Genomic DNA, 17945 nt, shown 5'->3' on the forward strand with positions numbered 1-17945 from the left:
CTTTGTAGATCTGTCTGTACATCACAGGGTTTTACTCTGTTAATCAGCTATTGAATACCTTTTTTTTTTTTTAATTGCCAAAACTTTTTGCTTTATTTGTTTTTTGAGACAGGATTTCTCTGTGTGTCGCTGGCTGTCCTGGAACTCACTTTGTAGACCAGGCAGGCCAGCCTCAAACTCAGAGATTCACCTGCCTCTGCCTCCCCAGTGTTGGGGCTAAAGGCATGTGCCCTCACTGCCTAGCATGTTTTTTACTATAATGTCACTATTAGAGAGAGAGAGAGAGAGAGTGGGGAACCAAAACCCTTAGATACTCCGGAACTTAGGTTGGTGTAAACTTTTGGAAATTAATTTGGAATATGCGCTTACATTTAAATTTTAAGGTCGGCAGCATTTTAATTTACGGGAACCTATCCTTAAGAAGTTACAGATGTGGAAAGAGTCTTTAAGCACAAGTTTCTTAGAGTGAGAAACATTAGAAGAGCTTCTGGTCAAGTGCTAAGTGCAATACCAACAGGCACAGGCAAGACTCAGAAGGTTTACAGTTTATAAATGAGATGTACCTTTTTCAGCTACATTCTATTAGTATTTAAAATAGAATATACATTTACTAGAATTTCAACCACAGCATCCTTACTACATGCTCATTTTTACTTCTTTGTATTGATTTTTTTTAATTTTGTAATTATATTTATGTACAGAAAATTTAGTGTACATTTAACCCAATTTAGTGGCGAGTTCTTTAGCCTTTGCTTTTTCCAGCTTGGCAATGCGAGCCACAGACTTAGGACCCAGGACGTTGCCTCTCCAGTGGCGACGGATCTCGTCATATCTGTCATTATAATTGGTCCTAATAGCTTCCACCAGCTTAGCCAGAGCACCCTTGTCTTCCGAGTTAACCTGTGTGAAGGCAACAGTGGTGCATGTCTTCCTGTGGACCAGGTGCCCCAGCCTGGCCTTTCCCTTGATGATGCAGTAGGGCACCCCTATCTTTCGACACAGGGCAGGTAGGAAAACCACCAGCTCAATGGGGTCTATGTCATGGGCAATCACCACCAGCTGAGCCTTCTTGTTCTCCACAAGAACTGTATTGACTGTGGTGACTGTATTGACTCCTGCTCGGAGGACAGGTGGTCTCTTAGTTGGGACGTCGCCTTTGCCAGCAGCTTTCTTCTCAGTATGGGTCAGTAGCCTTTGCTTCTTCTCTTGCTTTGTCTCTGGCCTGTACTTGTGGGCAAGCTTAAGCAGCTGAGTAGCTGTCTGCCTATCCAGCGCCTGGGTGAACTGGTTAATGGCAGGAGGGACTTTGAACCGCTTGTAGAGGATAGCTCTTTGCCGCTGCAGCCTGATGTAGCAGGGCCATTTGACGAAGCACATTAAATCTCTTTTGGGCTGGATGTCCTGTCCAATGCCGAAGTTCTTGGGCCTCTTCTCGAACAGAGGGTTGACCACCTTCTTGGCCTCCTGCTTCTTGACGACGGCGGGGTCCGGGGCCACCTTCTTCCCTTTGGGCATCTTGCTCGGCTGCTGGAGAGAGCCTTTGTATTGATCTTAAACCTTGTCAAAGATGTTCCTACTTTCTAGAAGTTTGGTTATAGTATCAGAAGGGAAGGCAGCATCTGAACCACGTGCTCATAGGAGGCATCACCACAGGGTAAATGCTTTATTTATTTCTTTATGTCTGGGATCATGCCACACTGATGTGGCAGAATCTGGTAGAACTGGCATTGGCCATGAACACCAATATGGCTGTAAAAGGAAGATGGGGTGAGCATACAGGAAAAACCAATAGAGTTTATGTGGATGATCTGTGCTAACTGACCAGGTGACAGAAGGTACCCAGAAAGAAAATAGTACCTGCAAGACATCATTGACTACATACTCCATGATAAAGAACAGTAGGGAGGACTATATGCTTTGGCCAAAGTAAGATATTTCAAAACAAGGCTTTGTGTGCAGATCAGTAGTAGAAAGCTTGCCTAATACAGTTATGGCCTTATTTGATTTCTATCACTGCTAGAACATTTAAAAATATGCTTTCAATAGATAAACATCTGTAAATTTTTTACCTACTAGAGTGTTAAGCTTTCTTTAATTCTTTGGGGGCAAAAAAAAGAGTTTGAGTGAATAGTTTGTGCCTGTCCCACTCTGAAGTCTCCTTCTGGGCCTGAAAAGCCAGAGCCAGAGTGTAAAGCAAGGAACAAAGCTTTAGATGAGGCTGGCCAGTTGTCACGGAATCAGGCTACACGCACAAATCCACACTCATATATAATCTTTCTTGGAATCTTTCTTGAAAAGAAACTATCTCTCAGCCGGGCATGGTGGTGCACGCCTTTAATCCCAGCACTTGGGAGGCAGAGGCAGGCAGATTTCTGAGTTCAAGGCCAGCCTGGTCTACAAAGTGAGTTCCAGGACAGCCAGGGCTACACAGAAACCCTGTCTCGAAAAACAAAAAAACAAAAAACAAAAAAAAAAACCAAAAAAACAAAAAAAAAAAAAAAAGAAGAAACTATCTCTCAGAGGCTCCAGGCTCCATTTTATATTCCATAAGAGACTCAGAAAAGCTGGGACTTGTATGTTTTGGTTTTTTTGTTTTGCTTCGTTTTAATTTTTTATTTTACATGCTGACCCAGTTTCCCCTCTCTCCTCTCCTCCTGTTCTCCCCTCCCCCATCCACTCCTCCTCTATTTCTCTTCAGCATAGGGAAGGCTTCCCATGGATATCAACCAGCCATTGCATATCAAGTTGTAGTAAGGTCTCCTCTTCTATTAAGACAAGGGTCCCAAAGGCAGGCAACAGAGTCCAAGACAGCCCCTGCTCCCATGGTTAGGAGTCCCACAAGAAAACCATGCTATACAACTCTAACATGTGGGTGGAGAGCCTGGGTCAGTCCCATGCAGGCTCCCTGGTTGGCAGTTCAACTTCTGTGATCCCCTATGGGCTCAGAATAGTTGATTCTGTGGGGGTTTCTTGTGGTGTCCTTGATTCCTCTGTCTACTGGCTCCAACAATCCTTCCCCCCCATCTTCCACAGGATTCCCCAAGCTCTGCCAAATGTTTAGCTGTGTGTCTCTACATCTGTTTCAATCAGTTGCTGGGTGAAGCCTCTCTGATGACAGCTAGGCTAGACACCAATGCACAGTGTCTGGGTCCTCCCAAGGAGGATCTTCATAACCAAATTTTGAAGTCTACCAAATGACTCTCACACAAAGACCCTCACTCACAAAGACCATAGAGACTGCTATCGCTGCAAACCGCAAGAGGATTTTTATTGATCCAACACGTTGGGGAACCCCTCAGCACGCAGGCAAGAGGAGAGACCCCAAACAAAGAAAGAACACACTTTTTATACCTTGTAAGGGGCAGATTTAGGCAACAGGGCTAGCTGGCTTATTTTCATTGTAGCAAGTAACCTTTTCAGGCATTGGTTGGTTTATATAGCGTGACTACCTTTGGCCTAGTCCCTCACTCTGCCTGCCCTTATGGTGGGTTATTATGGTTGGTCAGCAAAGCAGCAGTACATTTTGAACTTATGGGTCAGCTATTAACATCACAGGGAATTCTAGCGACAAGGTCAGGGCAGTTTGTGGTTTTTCTCAGAATTCAGTGTGGGGCAGGGGAGGAGAATTTTTCTGGGAACTGCTAATCTTGTTTTGGCAGCTGCAGGCTTAGTCTGGTCATTTTGACCACTAAAACTGTGTAGTTTGGAAAGTCCCTTGGGGGTTGGGGGGAAAGGACTAAGTGGTCTTGAATTTCTTTTGGATTCTACAGCAGAAGGATGGATCCTGTTTTTATATCCATTCTGTTAGCCTGTGTCTTTATTGGGGATTTGGGTCCATTGATGTTGAAAGATTTTAATGACACGTGATTGATAATTCCTGCTATTTTGATGATGGTGATGGTGGTGGTGGTGGTGGTGTATGTGTGTGTGTGTTTCTCTCTTCTGGTCTTGCTGGTGTGAAATTATTTATTTCCCATGTTTTCTTGTGTGTAGTTAACTTCCTTGGGTTGGAGTTTTCCTTGTAGTATCTTCTGTAGGGCTGGATTTATAGATGAATAAGTGGAAAATGTTTAAATTTAGTTTTGTCATGAAATAGCTTGTTTTCTCCATCTTTGGTGATTGAAACTTTTCCTGGGTATATTAGTCTGGGTTGGCATCTGTTCTTTTAGAGTCTGCAAAACATCTGTCCTAGTCCTTCTGGCTTTTAGAATTTATGTGCAGAAGTCATGAGTAACTTTAATAGGTCTGCTTTTACATGTTACTTGGCTTTTTCCCCTTGCAGCTTTTAATATTCTTTCTTCTGTATATTTAGTGTTTTGATTATTATGTAGTGGAGGGGGCAAAGGAGACTTCTGTTTTCTGGTCCAACTTATTTGGTGTTCTGTAAGCTTCTTATCTGTTTATGGGCATCTCTTTCTTTAGGGAAATTTTCTTCGATTTTGGTGAGAATATTTTCTGGGCCTTTGAACTGAAAGTCTTTTCCTTCTATTCCGATTATTTTTAGGTTTGGTCTTTTCATGGTGTCCTAGATTTTCTGCATATTTTCTGTCAGGATCTTTTTAGATGACTTATACCGACGAATATCTTCTATTATATCTTCTGTTTTCTATCTCTTATATTCTATTGGTGATCTTTCATTTGTAGTTTCTGTTTGCTTACTTAGATTTTCCATTTCCGGAATTCCCTTAGTTGGTGTTTTCTTTATTGCTTCTAAGTTCAATTTTAAGGTCATGAAGAGTTTCCTTTACCTGTTTGTTTTGTCTCGGCATTCTTTTCTTCGATTTCTTTTCTGTCATCTTCCTAAAGTTGGTTTTGTTTTGTTTTGTTGATTTTTCAAGACAGGGTTTCTCTGTGTAGCCCTTGCTTTCCTGGAACTCACTCTGTAGACCAGGCTGGCCTCGAACTCAGAAATCTGCCTGTCTCTGCCTCCCAAGTGCTGGGATTAAAGGTGTGCGCCACCACTGCCCAGTTTGTTTTGTTTTTTTTTAAATCACCCTGACCAGAAGCAACACAGGGGGAAGAAGGCTTTATTTCAATGTACAGTTCCAGGCGGCAATCCAGTTTTTTAAAAGATTTACTTATGTATGTGAGTACACTGTATCTTCAGACACACCAGAGAAAGGCTTCAGATCTCATTACAGATGGTTGTGAGCCACCATGTTGCTGGAAATTGAACTCAGGACCTCTGGGAGAGCGGTCAGTGCTCTTCTGCTGAGCCATCTCTCCAGCCCCTAAAATTGGTTTTAAGGTCATTTTCTTGGGCTTTAGCTGCATTTGTTGAAGAAGTGTTTTCTTCCTTGGTTTCTGTTTTTTCTTTGGTCCTCTGAGCTTTGTGGTCTCAATTTCTGGTGACCTGCTTGACCTCTGACTCACTAGGAAGTCTCTGGTTGGAGGATTGACTTCTGGCTACTTGCCAGGCCTTTGGTGCAGCAGGGGGTCTCTGTTCATCTGAGTGGTGTGGGCTGCACCTGAGCAGCTGGAGACTGTCAGAATTAGGGGCAGGGGTGTAACTAAGGGGCAGGTGGTTAGTTGAGAGGGAGCTGTGGCAGAACTGGTCTTGGGGAACAAGTCTAGGGAGTTCAGTTAAGCTGGCACAGACCCACTCACCTGAGACTTGCTATCTTCAGAGAGTGTTTTATTTGACTATCATCTGTATATAGTAATATCAAGTGTGTTTTACTTTCAGAAAAGTAATATAGTCTGAAGTATTTGCAGATAGCAAATGTATTAGGACCATTAAAAGATGATTTTTTGACAAAAATAACGGCTGGGATATGTAGCACACATTGGTAAAGTACTTGCCTACAATGCATAACTAGTGTACATAAGACACTGGTTTCACTCCCAGGTTCACAAAGGAGGGAAGGGCAGGAAGATCTTACATAACAAAATGAGAATATTGCTTATAAATATTTCATCTCAAGAGAAAATGTTTATGGTATTTTATAAACACTTGGCTTACCATTATAGGCCATACACATTTATTTCTAAAATCACTAAATTTAATATAGTCAGTTAATAATTTAGAAGAAATAATTTAGAAACATCTGTATGGGAAAGAGGTATATCACATTTTTTATAGGGTTATGTGATTTATGCTGAATTCTTGAAAATTAGTAAGTGTACATTATTAAGGTGGTTAGTTTTGTTCTGTAGAATGGTTGCTTAAATTAATGTCAGTTTGTTTTCATTCAGAAAGGCCATATTGAGGCTAGCTATATTGGTGAACACATATAATCCCAGCTACATGGGAAGCTGAGGCAGGACTAGAACACTTGAGCCTGTGAATTCAAGAACAGGACAGTTTAGTGAGATCCTCCCCCACCTCAAAATTCCAGCTACAGCTTGAGGTACAGACTGTTGAGAATATGCTGATGGTGCTATTTTTCCTGATTCCTCTCTTTGAATGCCACTGTGGTGCTTTATCCCCACAGTCCCAGCAGCTAGTGCAAGAGGACCCCAAATTTGAGGCTAGCTTGGGCTATGTAGAGAGACCCTGTCTCAAAAAGGGGAGAGGGGGAAGGAGGGAAGAGACTGGATTAAATGTATTAATTTGATGTGTTGTTTGAATGTTTTTCTGACAACCACAATCTTTTACTGAGTGTCTTTTATTTACTTATTTTTAACCCAAGAAGCTGAAAAAAGTGAAGATTCCTCAGGTACTACAGGCCTCTCAGGCTTACATCGTACATACAGCCAGGACTGCAGCTTTAAGAACAGCATGTATCATGTCGGAGATTATGTCTATGTTGAACCTGCGGAGGCCAATCTACAACCACATATAGTGTGTATTGAGAGACTGTGGGAGGATTCAGCTGGTAAGTTTGATTTAAATTGAAGGTCAGGTGCTAGAAAGATGGCTCAGTGGCTAAGAGCAGTTGCTGCTCTTGCCAGGGTCCTGGCTTCAGTTCTCAATCCCTACATCATGGCTCACAACCATCCTTAACTCTAGTTCCAGGTGATCTGAAGCCTTCATATGGCACACACATGATACACAGTCATACATGCAGGCAAAACTCTCATACATGCGTGTTGGATTTTTGTTTGTTTTTAAAGAGTTACTTATTTTGTATTAGTACACTGTTGCATAGAATCCCATTTTAAATGGTTGTGAGCCACCATGTGGGTTTTGAGAATTAAACTGAGGACCTCTGAAAGAGCAGCCAGTGCTTTTAACTGTTGAGCCATCTCTCTAGCCCCACATGTACATTTGTTTTTAATCCTAAAAAATGGGGGGTGGGGGGGGGATTTCTTTTTCCATGATCATCAGGAAGAAAAAAATTTTAACTCATATTTAAGCCTTTTAACAATAGCTACATCAATAAATTTACTGTTCAGTGTATCAGTAAATATAATTAACCACCCAGCCATATGCAAACATGGTATGTAGCATTGTTGGGCAATGTCACAATTGAGTCAGAAATGTAACTTCTTAATGGGGAGAAAGAGTCAATTATTCAGTAATACTTAGAGCCAAACTCTGTGTAGGATGGCAAAGATTTAAGAAGAGCAAAAGACTCATTTTTTTAATCTAGCAAATTTTTTCCAATATGTAACTGAGCTTAGAATTTATTGTCAAAAAAGCCTTCCTTTAAAAATGCTTGTAAGCTGGTTTGGTAGCACATACCTGTCCTTCGCAAAACTCAAGACATTGAGGCAGGGGAATAAGCTTGAGGCCAGTCTAGGATACAGTGAAACCTTTCTCAACAGAAAACTAAATAAAATATAAAAAAAAAAAAAAAGTTGCCTCTGAGACAAAGAATAAAGACAAAGGTAAGAATGACGCCAGCATCAGTGTTGTAGGCAGTCTGATTGTTTAAGCTGCCAGTCAGGTGGAATGCTTTTGGATTCTACACCTTCTTGCTACAAATGTCCTTCCCTATCCCTGCATGCTCAGTGAGAGAGTGTGGATTGGGCCAAGCAGCCCTCTAGCCTCCTCTCTGTTGCATGTCACTAAAGGGTGAAAGGACGTTTTCTAGGCCTCTTTGTGCTTTTTTGTTTGAAAATATTATTTCCTCTAAAATAATTCTATTAAGAAATTTTCATCTAAAACCAGTGTGTTTAAGCCTTGGCATAATGGCTTTCTAAAATACTTTCTAGTTTTACAAAGAATATGTGATTTCTGTTAATAATTTTTTTCTTTCTCTGTTTTTGAGGTGAAAAATGGTTGTACGGCTGTTGGTTTTATCGGCCAAATGAAACATTCCATTTGGCTACACGAAAATTTCTAGAAAAAGAAGTTTTTAAGAGTGACTACTACAATAAAGTACCTGTTAGTAAAATTCTAGGCAAATGTGTAGTCATGTTTGTCAAGGTAAGAAACTCATTCATTCCAATGATATCATTCATTAAATGGAGATACCATTTAAGAATATAAAAATCTGTGTTTACAAAATCAGAAAATGTTTCAAACATTTTTATTCTGTGTCTATATATAAGAAATTAACATGAATATACTTACGAGAGACCATTTGCTGTGTGTAGTTTATCTATATACAATTACTAACATTTTTATGGTGCTGGGATAATTTCTAAGGATGATATTTTTTGAAAGTAATCATTATCAAATGCCAGTTTTGCTTTTAGATAATAAAATGTATTATCTGTCATATATGCACTGTACAAAGCATTAAGACATTTTAACTATAGAAAGTAATATATTTTCAAAGGGCAGTTGACAAAAAATAAATAAATAAAATTCATAATTAAAGGGAATATAGCCAAGGAAATAGCCCTACTATCTGGCCATTTACTTTTTATTGTCTGAAAGTTTTTATAGTTCAATGTTAGGTTAATTAACATTTGTTTTTTTATTTTTGAGTAAATTTTCAAAAAATGTACTTATTTGTATTATTATTCCTATTCCAGGAATACTTTAAATTATGTCCAGAAAACTTTCGCGATGAGGATGTTTTTGTCTGTGAATCGAGGTATTCTGCCAAAACCAAATCTTTTAAGAAAATTAAACTGTGGACCATGCCCATCAGTTCAGTTAGATTTGTCCCTCGGGATGTGCCTTTGCCTGTGGTCCGAGTGGCCTCTGTGTTTGCAAATGCAGATAAAGGGGATGATGAGAAGAATACAGACAACTCAGATGACAATAGAGCTGAAGACAATTTTAACTTGGAAAAGGTATGTGGGTGGTAGCTACCTAGAAAAGGATTTTAACCTTAAAATATCTATTCTAGAAAGTAAATTAATATATTCAAACTCAAAAAAACAAAACAAAAAGCAAGTTGAGGGTAGAAAACCTTAGTCAAACAAAGTGGAAGAACCTAAGGGAAAAGAAAAGGGAAACATTTAACTTAAACTAGTATTTAGAAGTAAATTGAGGATGGAGGATAAAGAAATGGATTTGACTGCTCTTCCAAAGGACCCAGATTTGATCCCAGCACCCGCATGGAGCTTAACCGTAATTCTAGTTCCAGGCTGTCTGACTTCTACAGGCATCAGGCACACACCTGGTGCACACTGGTGCACAGACATACATGACATACATGCAGGCAAAATACTCATAAAGTAAACCAAGGAGACCAGTGAGATGCCCAGTGAGTAGTGAGTAGGCGAACTCTTTGTATGATTGCTGTAATTAAAAGCTGTAACCTAGGCATGATGGCACATGTCTTTAATCCCAGATATCAGAGGCAGATGGATCTGAGTTTAAGGCCAGCCTGGTCTGCAGAGTGAGTTCTAGGGCTACACAGAGAAACCCTGTCTCAAAAAAATAGCTCTTTAAACTACTTGATATTATAGAGACAAAAATCCTTCGTTCATTGTATAAAGTCAGAGCAAACTGTATTCCACACCCTACAAAATTCAACAGAAGACTACCCCAATCTCAAGGATGAATATCAATATAAAAATTGAGGAAATGGTTTGGTCTGGACTGGTCTGGTTTGGTTTGGTTTGGTTTTCAAAACAGAGTTTTTTTGTGTAGCCTTGGCTGTCCTGGAACTTTCTGTATAGACCAGACTGGCCTTGAACTCACAGAGATTTGCCTGCCTCCACCTCCTGAGTGCTGGGATCAAAAAGGTGGCTACCACTGCCTGGCTGAAGAAATGTTATTTTTATAAGCAAGATTGCGCCATTTTAAAACATGATCAAGGAAGGAAATGTTCCACTTAAAAGGGCAAGGATTATTCAAAATAAACTTTTATTTCATTCAATTACTAGGTTTTTTTTTTTTTACTAACATTTCTATATCACTTATGCTTTCCAACAATGAAAGCCCATCTGAGGGGCCCACAAGAAATCAGGTCATTTGCCCTTTATCACCTACAGCTAGTAGGTGACAGATTTAGTTATTTAGTCAAAGCCAGAATGCATCATGTTTATATCACAGAACTATATTGTTTCTTGCTATGATGGAATTAATAAAAATAATAAAAATGTAAAACCTATCAGTTGTTAACATTAAGAAATGAAAACAATATAGTAGAGACCAGGGAAAAGTCCAAGCTAGTGTTTAGCCTTCCTTTCTCTCTAAGGGTAGTAGGTAAGAAGCCAGCGTAGAAGAATATTGTACCTTTTGGGAACAGAGGATTAGTTAAAAAAAAAAAAGAGGAAGACATATCCTGGACTCTCTCCTTTCGGCTTTTCTCCTCAGATAGCGCCTCCTATCCTCCCAGTCTGTGCTCATCTGCCCTCCCAGGAATGTAGGACAGGTCTATGAATAGTAAGCTTCAGGCAGACATTCCAAAGGGGCCTCAACCCTGTCACTCTGTCATGTCTCCTGGAGTTTATCTGCTCTAGCATTCCTCTTTTTCTATTTAGTCTGGAGATGAGTTTGCTATGTGCTGCTGTGGTGTGAAAAACTACTCCTTATACTCATTTCTGTTGTACTAATGGTAGCTTTCCCTGGGGGTCTACTAGAGATTTAATCAGATTAGGACAGAAACTACAGAGACTCGGTATCATAAAGGCAAGTTAAAAGCCAACTTGTTATATTTCTAAATCCCGCAGGGATCAGAAAGAAGTATTATTTTTCAGAGTGGGAGCTAAATGAGCTATGTCATTAGAAGAGACTGAATAAGCTTAATTTTTATATTAGAAAGCAGCTGATCTGGTGGCATGTGCTTGTTAGAATACTGAAGTAAGAAAAAGAAAAGCTCAGGACCTGCTTGAACTATTGAATGAGTTCAAGGCCAGCTTAGTAAGACCCAGGTTTAAAAATACATAAAGGGTTTGAGATATCAGTACCTGCCTGTTACACAGAGTCCCAGGTTCTGTCTCTATTACCACAAAGAGAAGGAAGAAATTCTGTAACATTAAATACAATAAAGAAGATAGTATAAAGAATTTGTTTCTTGTACTGTGTGTTGTGTGAATTTGTCCACTTTGAAGTAAATGCTAATAAGTTCTTTCCAGTACTTTATTCTGAAAAGATCAATTCTATAGGAATGGGGGGGCAGATATAAAAATTTCTTAGTAACATTTTATGAAAATTATAAATTTGAAATGAATACAATACCTGATTATGATTTTGATTTTAACAATTTAATGTTTGGTTTCTCAACTTTGATAAAAGCTTACTTAGAGTTGTTGTTTCTTGTGCCTCTTGCTAGTTTCCTGCCTTTATTTACCAGTTCCTCTCCACAGGAAAAAGAAGATGTTCCTGTGGAGATGTCCAATGGTGAGCCAGGTTGCCACTACTTTGAGCAGCTTCGGTACAATGACATGTGGCTGAAGGTTGGTGATTGTGTCTTCATCAAATCCCACGGCTTGGTGCGCCCTCGTGTGGGCAGGTGAGTTACAGAAGATGAGGTTGGGTCTAAGATTTGAGACTTAGTATTCCACATGCATAGAATGAAGACAGAATTCCCTTCCCTGGCAATTTCTCAAGCTTCCTCACACCACATTTTCCCTGTTCCTACTTCTGTGGCAAGTAGATGGGCGCACACGTGTGTATAATCCCAGCAATTAGAAAACTAAGGAAGGGGGCCTGGAGAGATGGCTCAGTGCATTGACTGCTCTTCCACAGGTCCCGAGTTCAAATCCCAGCAACCTCATGGTGGCTCACAACCATCCATAATGAGATCTGATACCCTCTTCTGGAGTGTCTGAAGTCAGCTATATTGTACTTGCATATAATAATAAATAAATAAATCTTTAAAAAAAAAAAAAGAAAGAAAAAGAAAACTAAGGAAGGAAGAGCAAGGGATCCAGATCAGAGCCTGTCCCAAAATAAACACTCAAAGATTGAAAGATAATTTTACTTCAGTAGAGCTTTATTCAAATGGGGTACATATAATATTCAGATGTGTGTACCAAACATGATACATACTGTTGAAATTGTGAGGTGCTCAGAACAGAGAGAATGGTTTGAATAGATTTCACAAAGAATGTGGCAGTTGGGTTACTGTGAAGAAATGTAAGAATTGTGACTATCAGGGAAAGCATTCCAGGCAGAATTAATAACCAGAATAAAGGCCTGAGAGATAAGTACATCACTCTTAACCTGTAATTCACTTATCAGCATAGTGAGCCCTATAAAAGGTGGTAGATGGGGTAATGGGCAGATCATGTAAGGTTTCAGAAACCATGTGAGCCCTTGAACTATTACAGAGTTACAAAAAGTGTCTTTGTTATTGTTTCAAGCAGAGAAGTAACATTTGACTTCTGGTTTAATAGGGTTGCTCTGCTTTCTCCTTATTGAGATGAGACTGTAAAGGGGCCAAGAGTAGAAGCAAGGAGATCTGCTAGAAGGCTATTGTGATAAGCCAAGCAAGAATGATGGCCTCTTTAGTGTGACTAATTACAAACAGTAGTATTCAGGAGGGCAGGCTAACAGCAGTCTTAGTAAATACAATGTGGAGTTCCAGGGTAGAGCTTTCAAGGATGACTCACTCCTGTGAGTAGTTAGGAAACTGGAAGATTGGAGTTATTATTCACTGAAATGAAAATGTTGCTCTATGTCTAGAACCCTGCAAATGTGGGACAATAATACTGATTTTAAGTTGATAAATAGGACAGTACAACATCGCAACGGGAAAGTACTTTAGTGCTGGATCTTGCACAAAGATCTGTGATCCTCTGTTTTGAAGGAATGTTTGCCAAATCCAATGACAAATGTTTAGTTGTTTTCATCTTGAACATCTCAGGAAGAAAACCTGGAATTAAATAAAATGATCTAATTACATACTTTGATACTATGTTAAAGTTTTTGTTTTTGTTTTTTTTTTCCCAGAGTGGCCAAATGTCCTTTTCTCTTTTTCAGAGTATCTTCTCTGAAAGGTCTCTTAAAGGGTGAGGAGAATCCATGAAATTTCTCTTAATGCTATATGCTGCTACATTTTAGGGGTCTGGAGAGATAGCTCAGTGATTAACAGCACTGGCTGCTCTTCTAGAGGTTCTGAGTTCAGTTCCTAGCACCCACATGGTGGCTCACAACTGTTTATAGAGGAGCTGATTCCCACTTCTAATGGAGGGAATTAGCAACAGAGCACTCATTTAAACAAGGAAACATTTTAGTTAGTGGGGTTTTAATTAGATAATCATTCAAAATTGAAATTATTATAACTTAATTTCTCTATCCCCCTACCCCCAAGAATTGAGAAAGTATGGGTCCGAGATGGAGCTGCATATTTTTATGGCCCTATCTTCATTCATCCAGAAGAAACAGAACATGAGCCCACAAAAATGTTCTACAAAAAAGAAGTGTTTCTGAGTAATCTGGAAGAGACCTGCCCTATGAGTTGTATTCTGGGTAGGTATTTGTCCTTTTTCATCACAGTTGTTCTGTAAAACTTGGATTAAGTACTGCTGCTATGCAGGGCATGCTTCTAGATAGTGGGTCTATAGCAGCATAAAAATATTAAAAGTCTTTGCTTTCATAAAGACATTGGGGTGAAGGTTGGGAGATAGTAAATAAATAGCAGAGAACACCAGGTAGTAATTAGAGTTTTAAATGAAAATAAAACAAAGAAGATTGACAATAAATGTTTAGATGAGGTCACATGATCAGCCAAAATGAACCCTTGAAGAAGTTTTCAAATAAACAAAAGAAAATTATTTGAGGCTCTCTTCTAGGAACAGCAAAAGAGTTGTCTTAGATTATCTGTTCTTGTTTGGAATCTCAGAGGGTTGGAGAACTAGAGCAAGGGAAGGGATGTGTTGTAAAGAATGAGCCCTTTGAACTTTATGGAGACTCAGACATAGTAGATCTTGTAGATAGTGATTGGGCTTGAAAGGAAATCATAGTGGGGTTGAGCAGAGCTGTGAAGTGAGTCATCATGGCTGCTGTGTGAACAGTGTAATACGAGTAAGGTAGGAAGTAGAGAGAATAGCCTCATTTTTCAGTTTCTGTTAGACTTTTTTTGAGGATTATTTACTTATTTTATTATATGAATACAGTGTAGCTGTTTTCAGACACACCAGAAGAAGGGATCAGATCCCATTACAGATGGTTGTGAGCCACCATGTGGTTGCTGGGAATTGAACTCAGGACCTCTAGAATAGCAGTCAGTGCTCTTAAGGGCTGAGCCCTCTCTCCAGCCCTCTGTTAGATTCTTAAAACTTGATCATTTTATTGTCTCCATTATCGTGGTTTCTCTTTGGTCATCTATCAAGTATTTCCAGTGGTATTTTGTTTCTAAGATCTAATTGTATGCATCATCATATACTAACAATATTGCTAGCTGTTATGTTTCTCCAAGCCCTGAGAGCCACTAGATCATACACTAGCCACACTATATCCCTTGAGATGGCATCCTAAAAGATTACTAGATCATACACTAGCCACTAGATCATACACTAGCCACACTATATCCCTTGAGATGGCATCCTAAAAGATTACTAGATCATACACTAGATCATACACTAGCCACTAGATCATACACTAGCCACACTCTATCCCTTGAGATGGCATCCTAAAAGATTACTAGATCATACACTAGATCATACACTAGATCATACACTAGCCACTAGATCATACACTAGCCACACTATCCCTTGAGATGGCATCCTAAAAGATTACTAGCTATAGGCTTTACATCGGTGCTTGGAGTTTTGTGGGTCCCCCACCAACACACCAATTCAGAGATTGAACCCAGGGCCTTGTATATGCCAAGTGCACACTCTACCATTAACCTGCATAGCTAAATCTAGTCCCCACAGATTGTTGATGGTTTTAAAGAAGCCACCATAGATCACAACCAAAGAAAAATTTGCAGATTCAAACATATGTTAGTCTTTATTCGATGCTGCTGCTCATAATTATTTTCAGGATTAGATATGGCAAACTGCTTAGTAATTCAGCACATTTTCAACTTTCTACCACAGGGGAAGTGAACTAAGCAGTAAAGTCATTAAACTCTTGCCTTTCTGTAGCAGAAAATATCTTCCTTTTAAATTCTGATCCAGACTAAAGTAATACCCAAAGTTACTTCCTAGTGTAAATCCAGCAAGGAGATTAAAATGGAGCATGATGAAAGTGAGACTGAAGTTTGCTTGTGTTAGGGCAGCTATATGATTTGTTGGGTTAATTTCTATTTTATTAGGGTTTGTTTGTTTTTTGGGGGGGGGGTTGGGGTTTTTTGGGGGGGTGTCTTTTTGTTTTTTTATCAAGACAGGGTTTCTCTATGTAGCCCTGGCTGTCCTGGAACTCACTTTGCAGACCAGTCTGGCCTCAAACTCAGAAATCCGCCTGCCTCTGCCTCCCGAGTACTGGGATTAAAGGCGTGTGCCACCACACCCGGCTAATTTTAGGTTTTATGCAACTTTTCAAATGACTTTTTTACCTTTTATTCTTTAACAGTAGAAAATCATGGCCACTCAGTAGAATCCAAAGAACATTGCTTCTAGCCCTATATTTATAGGACCTTAGAAGACTCAAGAAGCATAACTCATCACAAAATAATATATACTGCTTCAGGAACTGTATTGAGTGATATCAAAAGAATTTCAGAAAAAAATAACTGTGACATAACTGTCCCAGTGTTTTGAGTTTGTTTGTTTTTGGTTTTGAATAGTTATAGTTATGAATGTCCTAGAACTCACTAAATAGACCAGGCTGGCCTCAAACTCATAGAGATCTGCCTCCCAAGTGTACACCATAATGCCTGGCTCTGGCTCTTTTTAAGGTGTGTGTGTGTATTTTCCTTGCATATATGTCTGTGTACCACGTGTGTTTCCCATGGAGGCAAGAAGAGGGCATTGGATCTTCTGGAACTGTAGTCACAGATACGCCATCTTGTAGGTGCTGGGAATCAAACCTGGGTCTTCTGCGGGACAGCAGCCAATGCTTTTATTGCTGGGCTATCACCACCACCACCACTCCAAACGAGTTCTTGATTCAGAAAAAAAAAAAAAAAGTGTAGAGAAGCTATATTCTGAGCAACAATAGTCATCTATGTCTCCACAATATAGACTGGATCATGGTTCAGATGAAACTAGTACACAAACATATATACACCTCTCTCCATAATATTCCTGTCAGCCCTTGAAGTGATACTAGAAATGACACTTAAGCATTTGCTTGTAGAATCTACTTGTAATTTGGAAGAAGGCATGTTTCAATATGTAGTTTTAATGTCAACACAATAACTAAGGTAGAAATTTACATCCCTTATTTGGGGCTGGGCACGCAGTAGTAGAATCCTTAACATGAAACCCTGGGCTCCATCCCCAGGGTTGCAGAGACACAGAACAGTTCTTAAAGCATCTCAGTCCCCACTTTTTCTCCCCACATTTTAAATGTGTGTCATTTGATAACTTAAGCCCAAATGACAATACATGGTTAATTTGCCTTTTAATGTGCTAAGGCTTCAATATATGTGTTCCTCCAGGACTCATAAGTCTAAACTTAATGCCAGTGGGATCTTGTGGGAGGTGCTGAGGTCCAAAGAGCCATGCACTGAGTAGATAGACACTGTTTCAGGCAGGGATCATACAAGTTGGTTTACTCTCCTGTCTTTGTCTTTGTGCTTCTGCTGTCCATCATGCATCAGACACCTAGAATTTTCCTGTGCAGTAAACAGGAATATGTCAGATACTGGCACCTTCATTTTTAGGACTTCCTATCTCCCAGAACTGGAAAATTTTCTGTTCTTTAGAAATTGCCCAGTCCACAGTAGTATTGCTATAGTAGCAATATAGTAGGACTTTTTTTTTTTTAAGTATGATCATGCCATCTTTCTGAGAGAATTTCATATTTGACAAAAACAGGTAAATTCTTTGCAAGGGTCATCCTTCAGGAAGCTCCCCACAAGTCAAGCAGTCAGCTAAAATGTATTTGAGAAGTTAGGAAGGAAGGGGAATGTTCCACTCTACTCTGCCCTTGGCATCAGAAACTTCATACCAGGATCCCAGGCTGTCTTTTTCAAAACTGTTGCTGAAGCCAAGAAAAAAAAGTGTGTGTGTATGTGTGGGGAGAGCTGGAGTGATGGCTCAGCAGTTAAGAGCACTCCCTGTTCTTCAATTTCCAGCACCCACATGGCAACTCACAACTGTCTATGACTCCAGTTTCAGGCTATTCAACACCCTTTTCTGGCCTCCATGGGCACCAGGCATGCATGTAATGTCACATACGTGTATACAAGCAAAATACAGATAAACCTTTTTTTTTTTTTTTTTTTTTTTTTTTTTTACAATCTAGCCAGTGCCCTGCCTCCTGGTCCCACTCCTGAAGTTCCTCATCTCATTACTCTTTCCCCCTAAGCCATTCTCTGCTACATATGCAGCTGGAGCCATGAGTCGCACCATGTGTACTCTTTGGTTGGTGGTTTAGTCCCTGAGAGCTCTGGGGGTATTGGTTGGTTCATACTGCTGTTCCTCCTATAGGGCTGCAAACCCCTTCAGCTCCTTGGGTCCTTTCTCTAGCTCCTCCATTGGGCACCCTGTGCTCAGTCCAGTGGTTGGCTGACAGCATCCACCTCTGTATTTGTCAGGCACTGGCAGAGCCTCTCAGAAGACAGCCATATTAGGCTCCTGTCAGCAAGCACTTGTTA

General features: G+C 39.9%; 2 protein-coding genes and 1 pseudogene across 8 annotated transcripts in view; 1 reads left to right on the forward strand and 2 right to left on the reverse strand.

Moving 5' to 3' along the window:
• Pbrm1 (polybromo 1) overlaps positions 1-17945 on the forward strand; it is a 102455-nt gene that overhangs the window by 56780 nt on the left and 27730 nt on the right. For all 6 annotated transcript variants that reach the window (NM_001081251.1, NM_001359856.1, NM_001359857.1 and 3 more), the window contains 5 exons: positions 6633-6818; positions 8157-8314; positions 8869-9132; positions 11599-11744; positions 13548-13705. In NM_001081251.1, the coding sequence (NP_001074720.1) occupies positions 6633-6818; positions 8157-8314; positions 8869-9132; positions 11599-11744; positions 13548-13705 (912 nt within the window). The remainder of the gene's footprint in view (positions 1-6632; positions 6819-8156; positions 8315-8868; positions 9133-11598; positions 11745-13547; positions 13706-17945) is intronic.
• Positions 34-2510, reverse strand: Gm5459 (annotated as a pseudogene).
• Smim4 (small integral membrane protein 4) overlaps positions 12210-17945 on the reverse strand; it is a 40804-nt gene continuing 35068 nt past the window's right edge. For both annotated transcript variants that reach the window (NM_001308464.1, NM_001308466.1), the window contains one exon: positions 12210-13109. In NM_001308464.1, coding sequence (NP_001295393.1) covers positions 12952-13109 — 158 coding nt within the window. In that variant the 3' untranslated portion in view covers positions 12210-12951. The remainder of the gene's footprint in view (positions 13110-17945) is intronic.

This window comes from Mus musculus, chromosome 14 (genome assembly GCF_000001635.26).
Source record: "Mus musculus strain C57BL/6J chromosome 14, GRCm38.p6 C57BL/6J".
Classification (NCBI taxonomy): domain Eukaryota; kingdom Metazoa; phylum Chordata; class Mammalia; order Rodentia; family Muridae; genus Mus; species Mus musculus.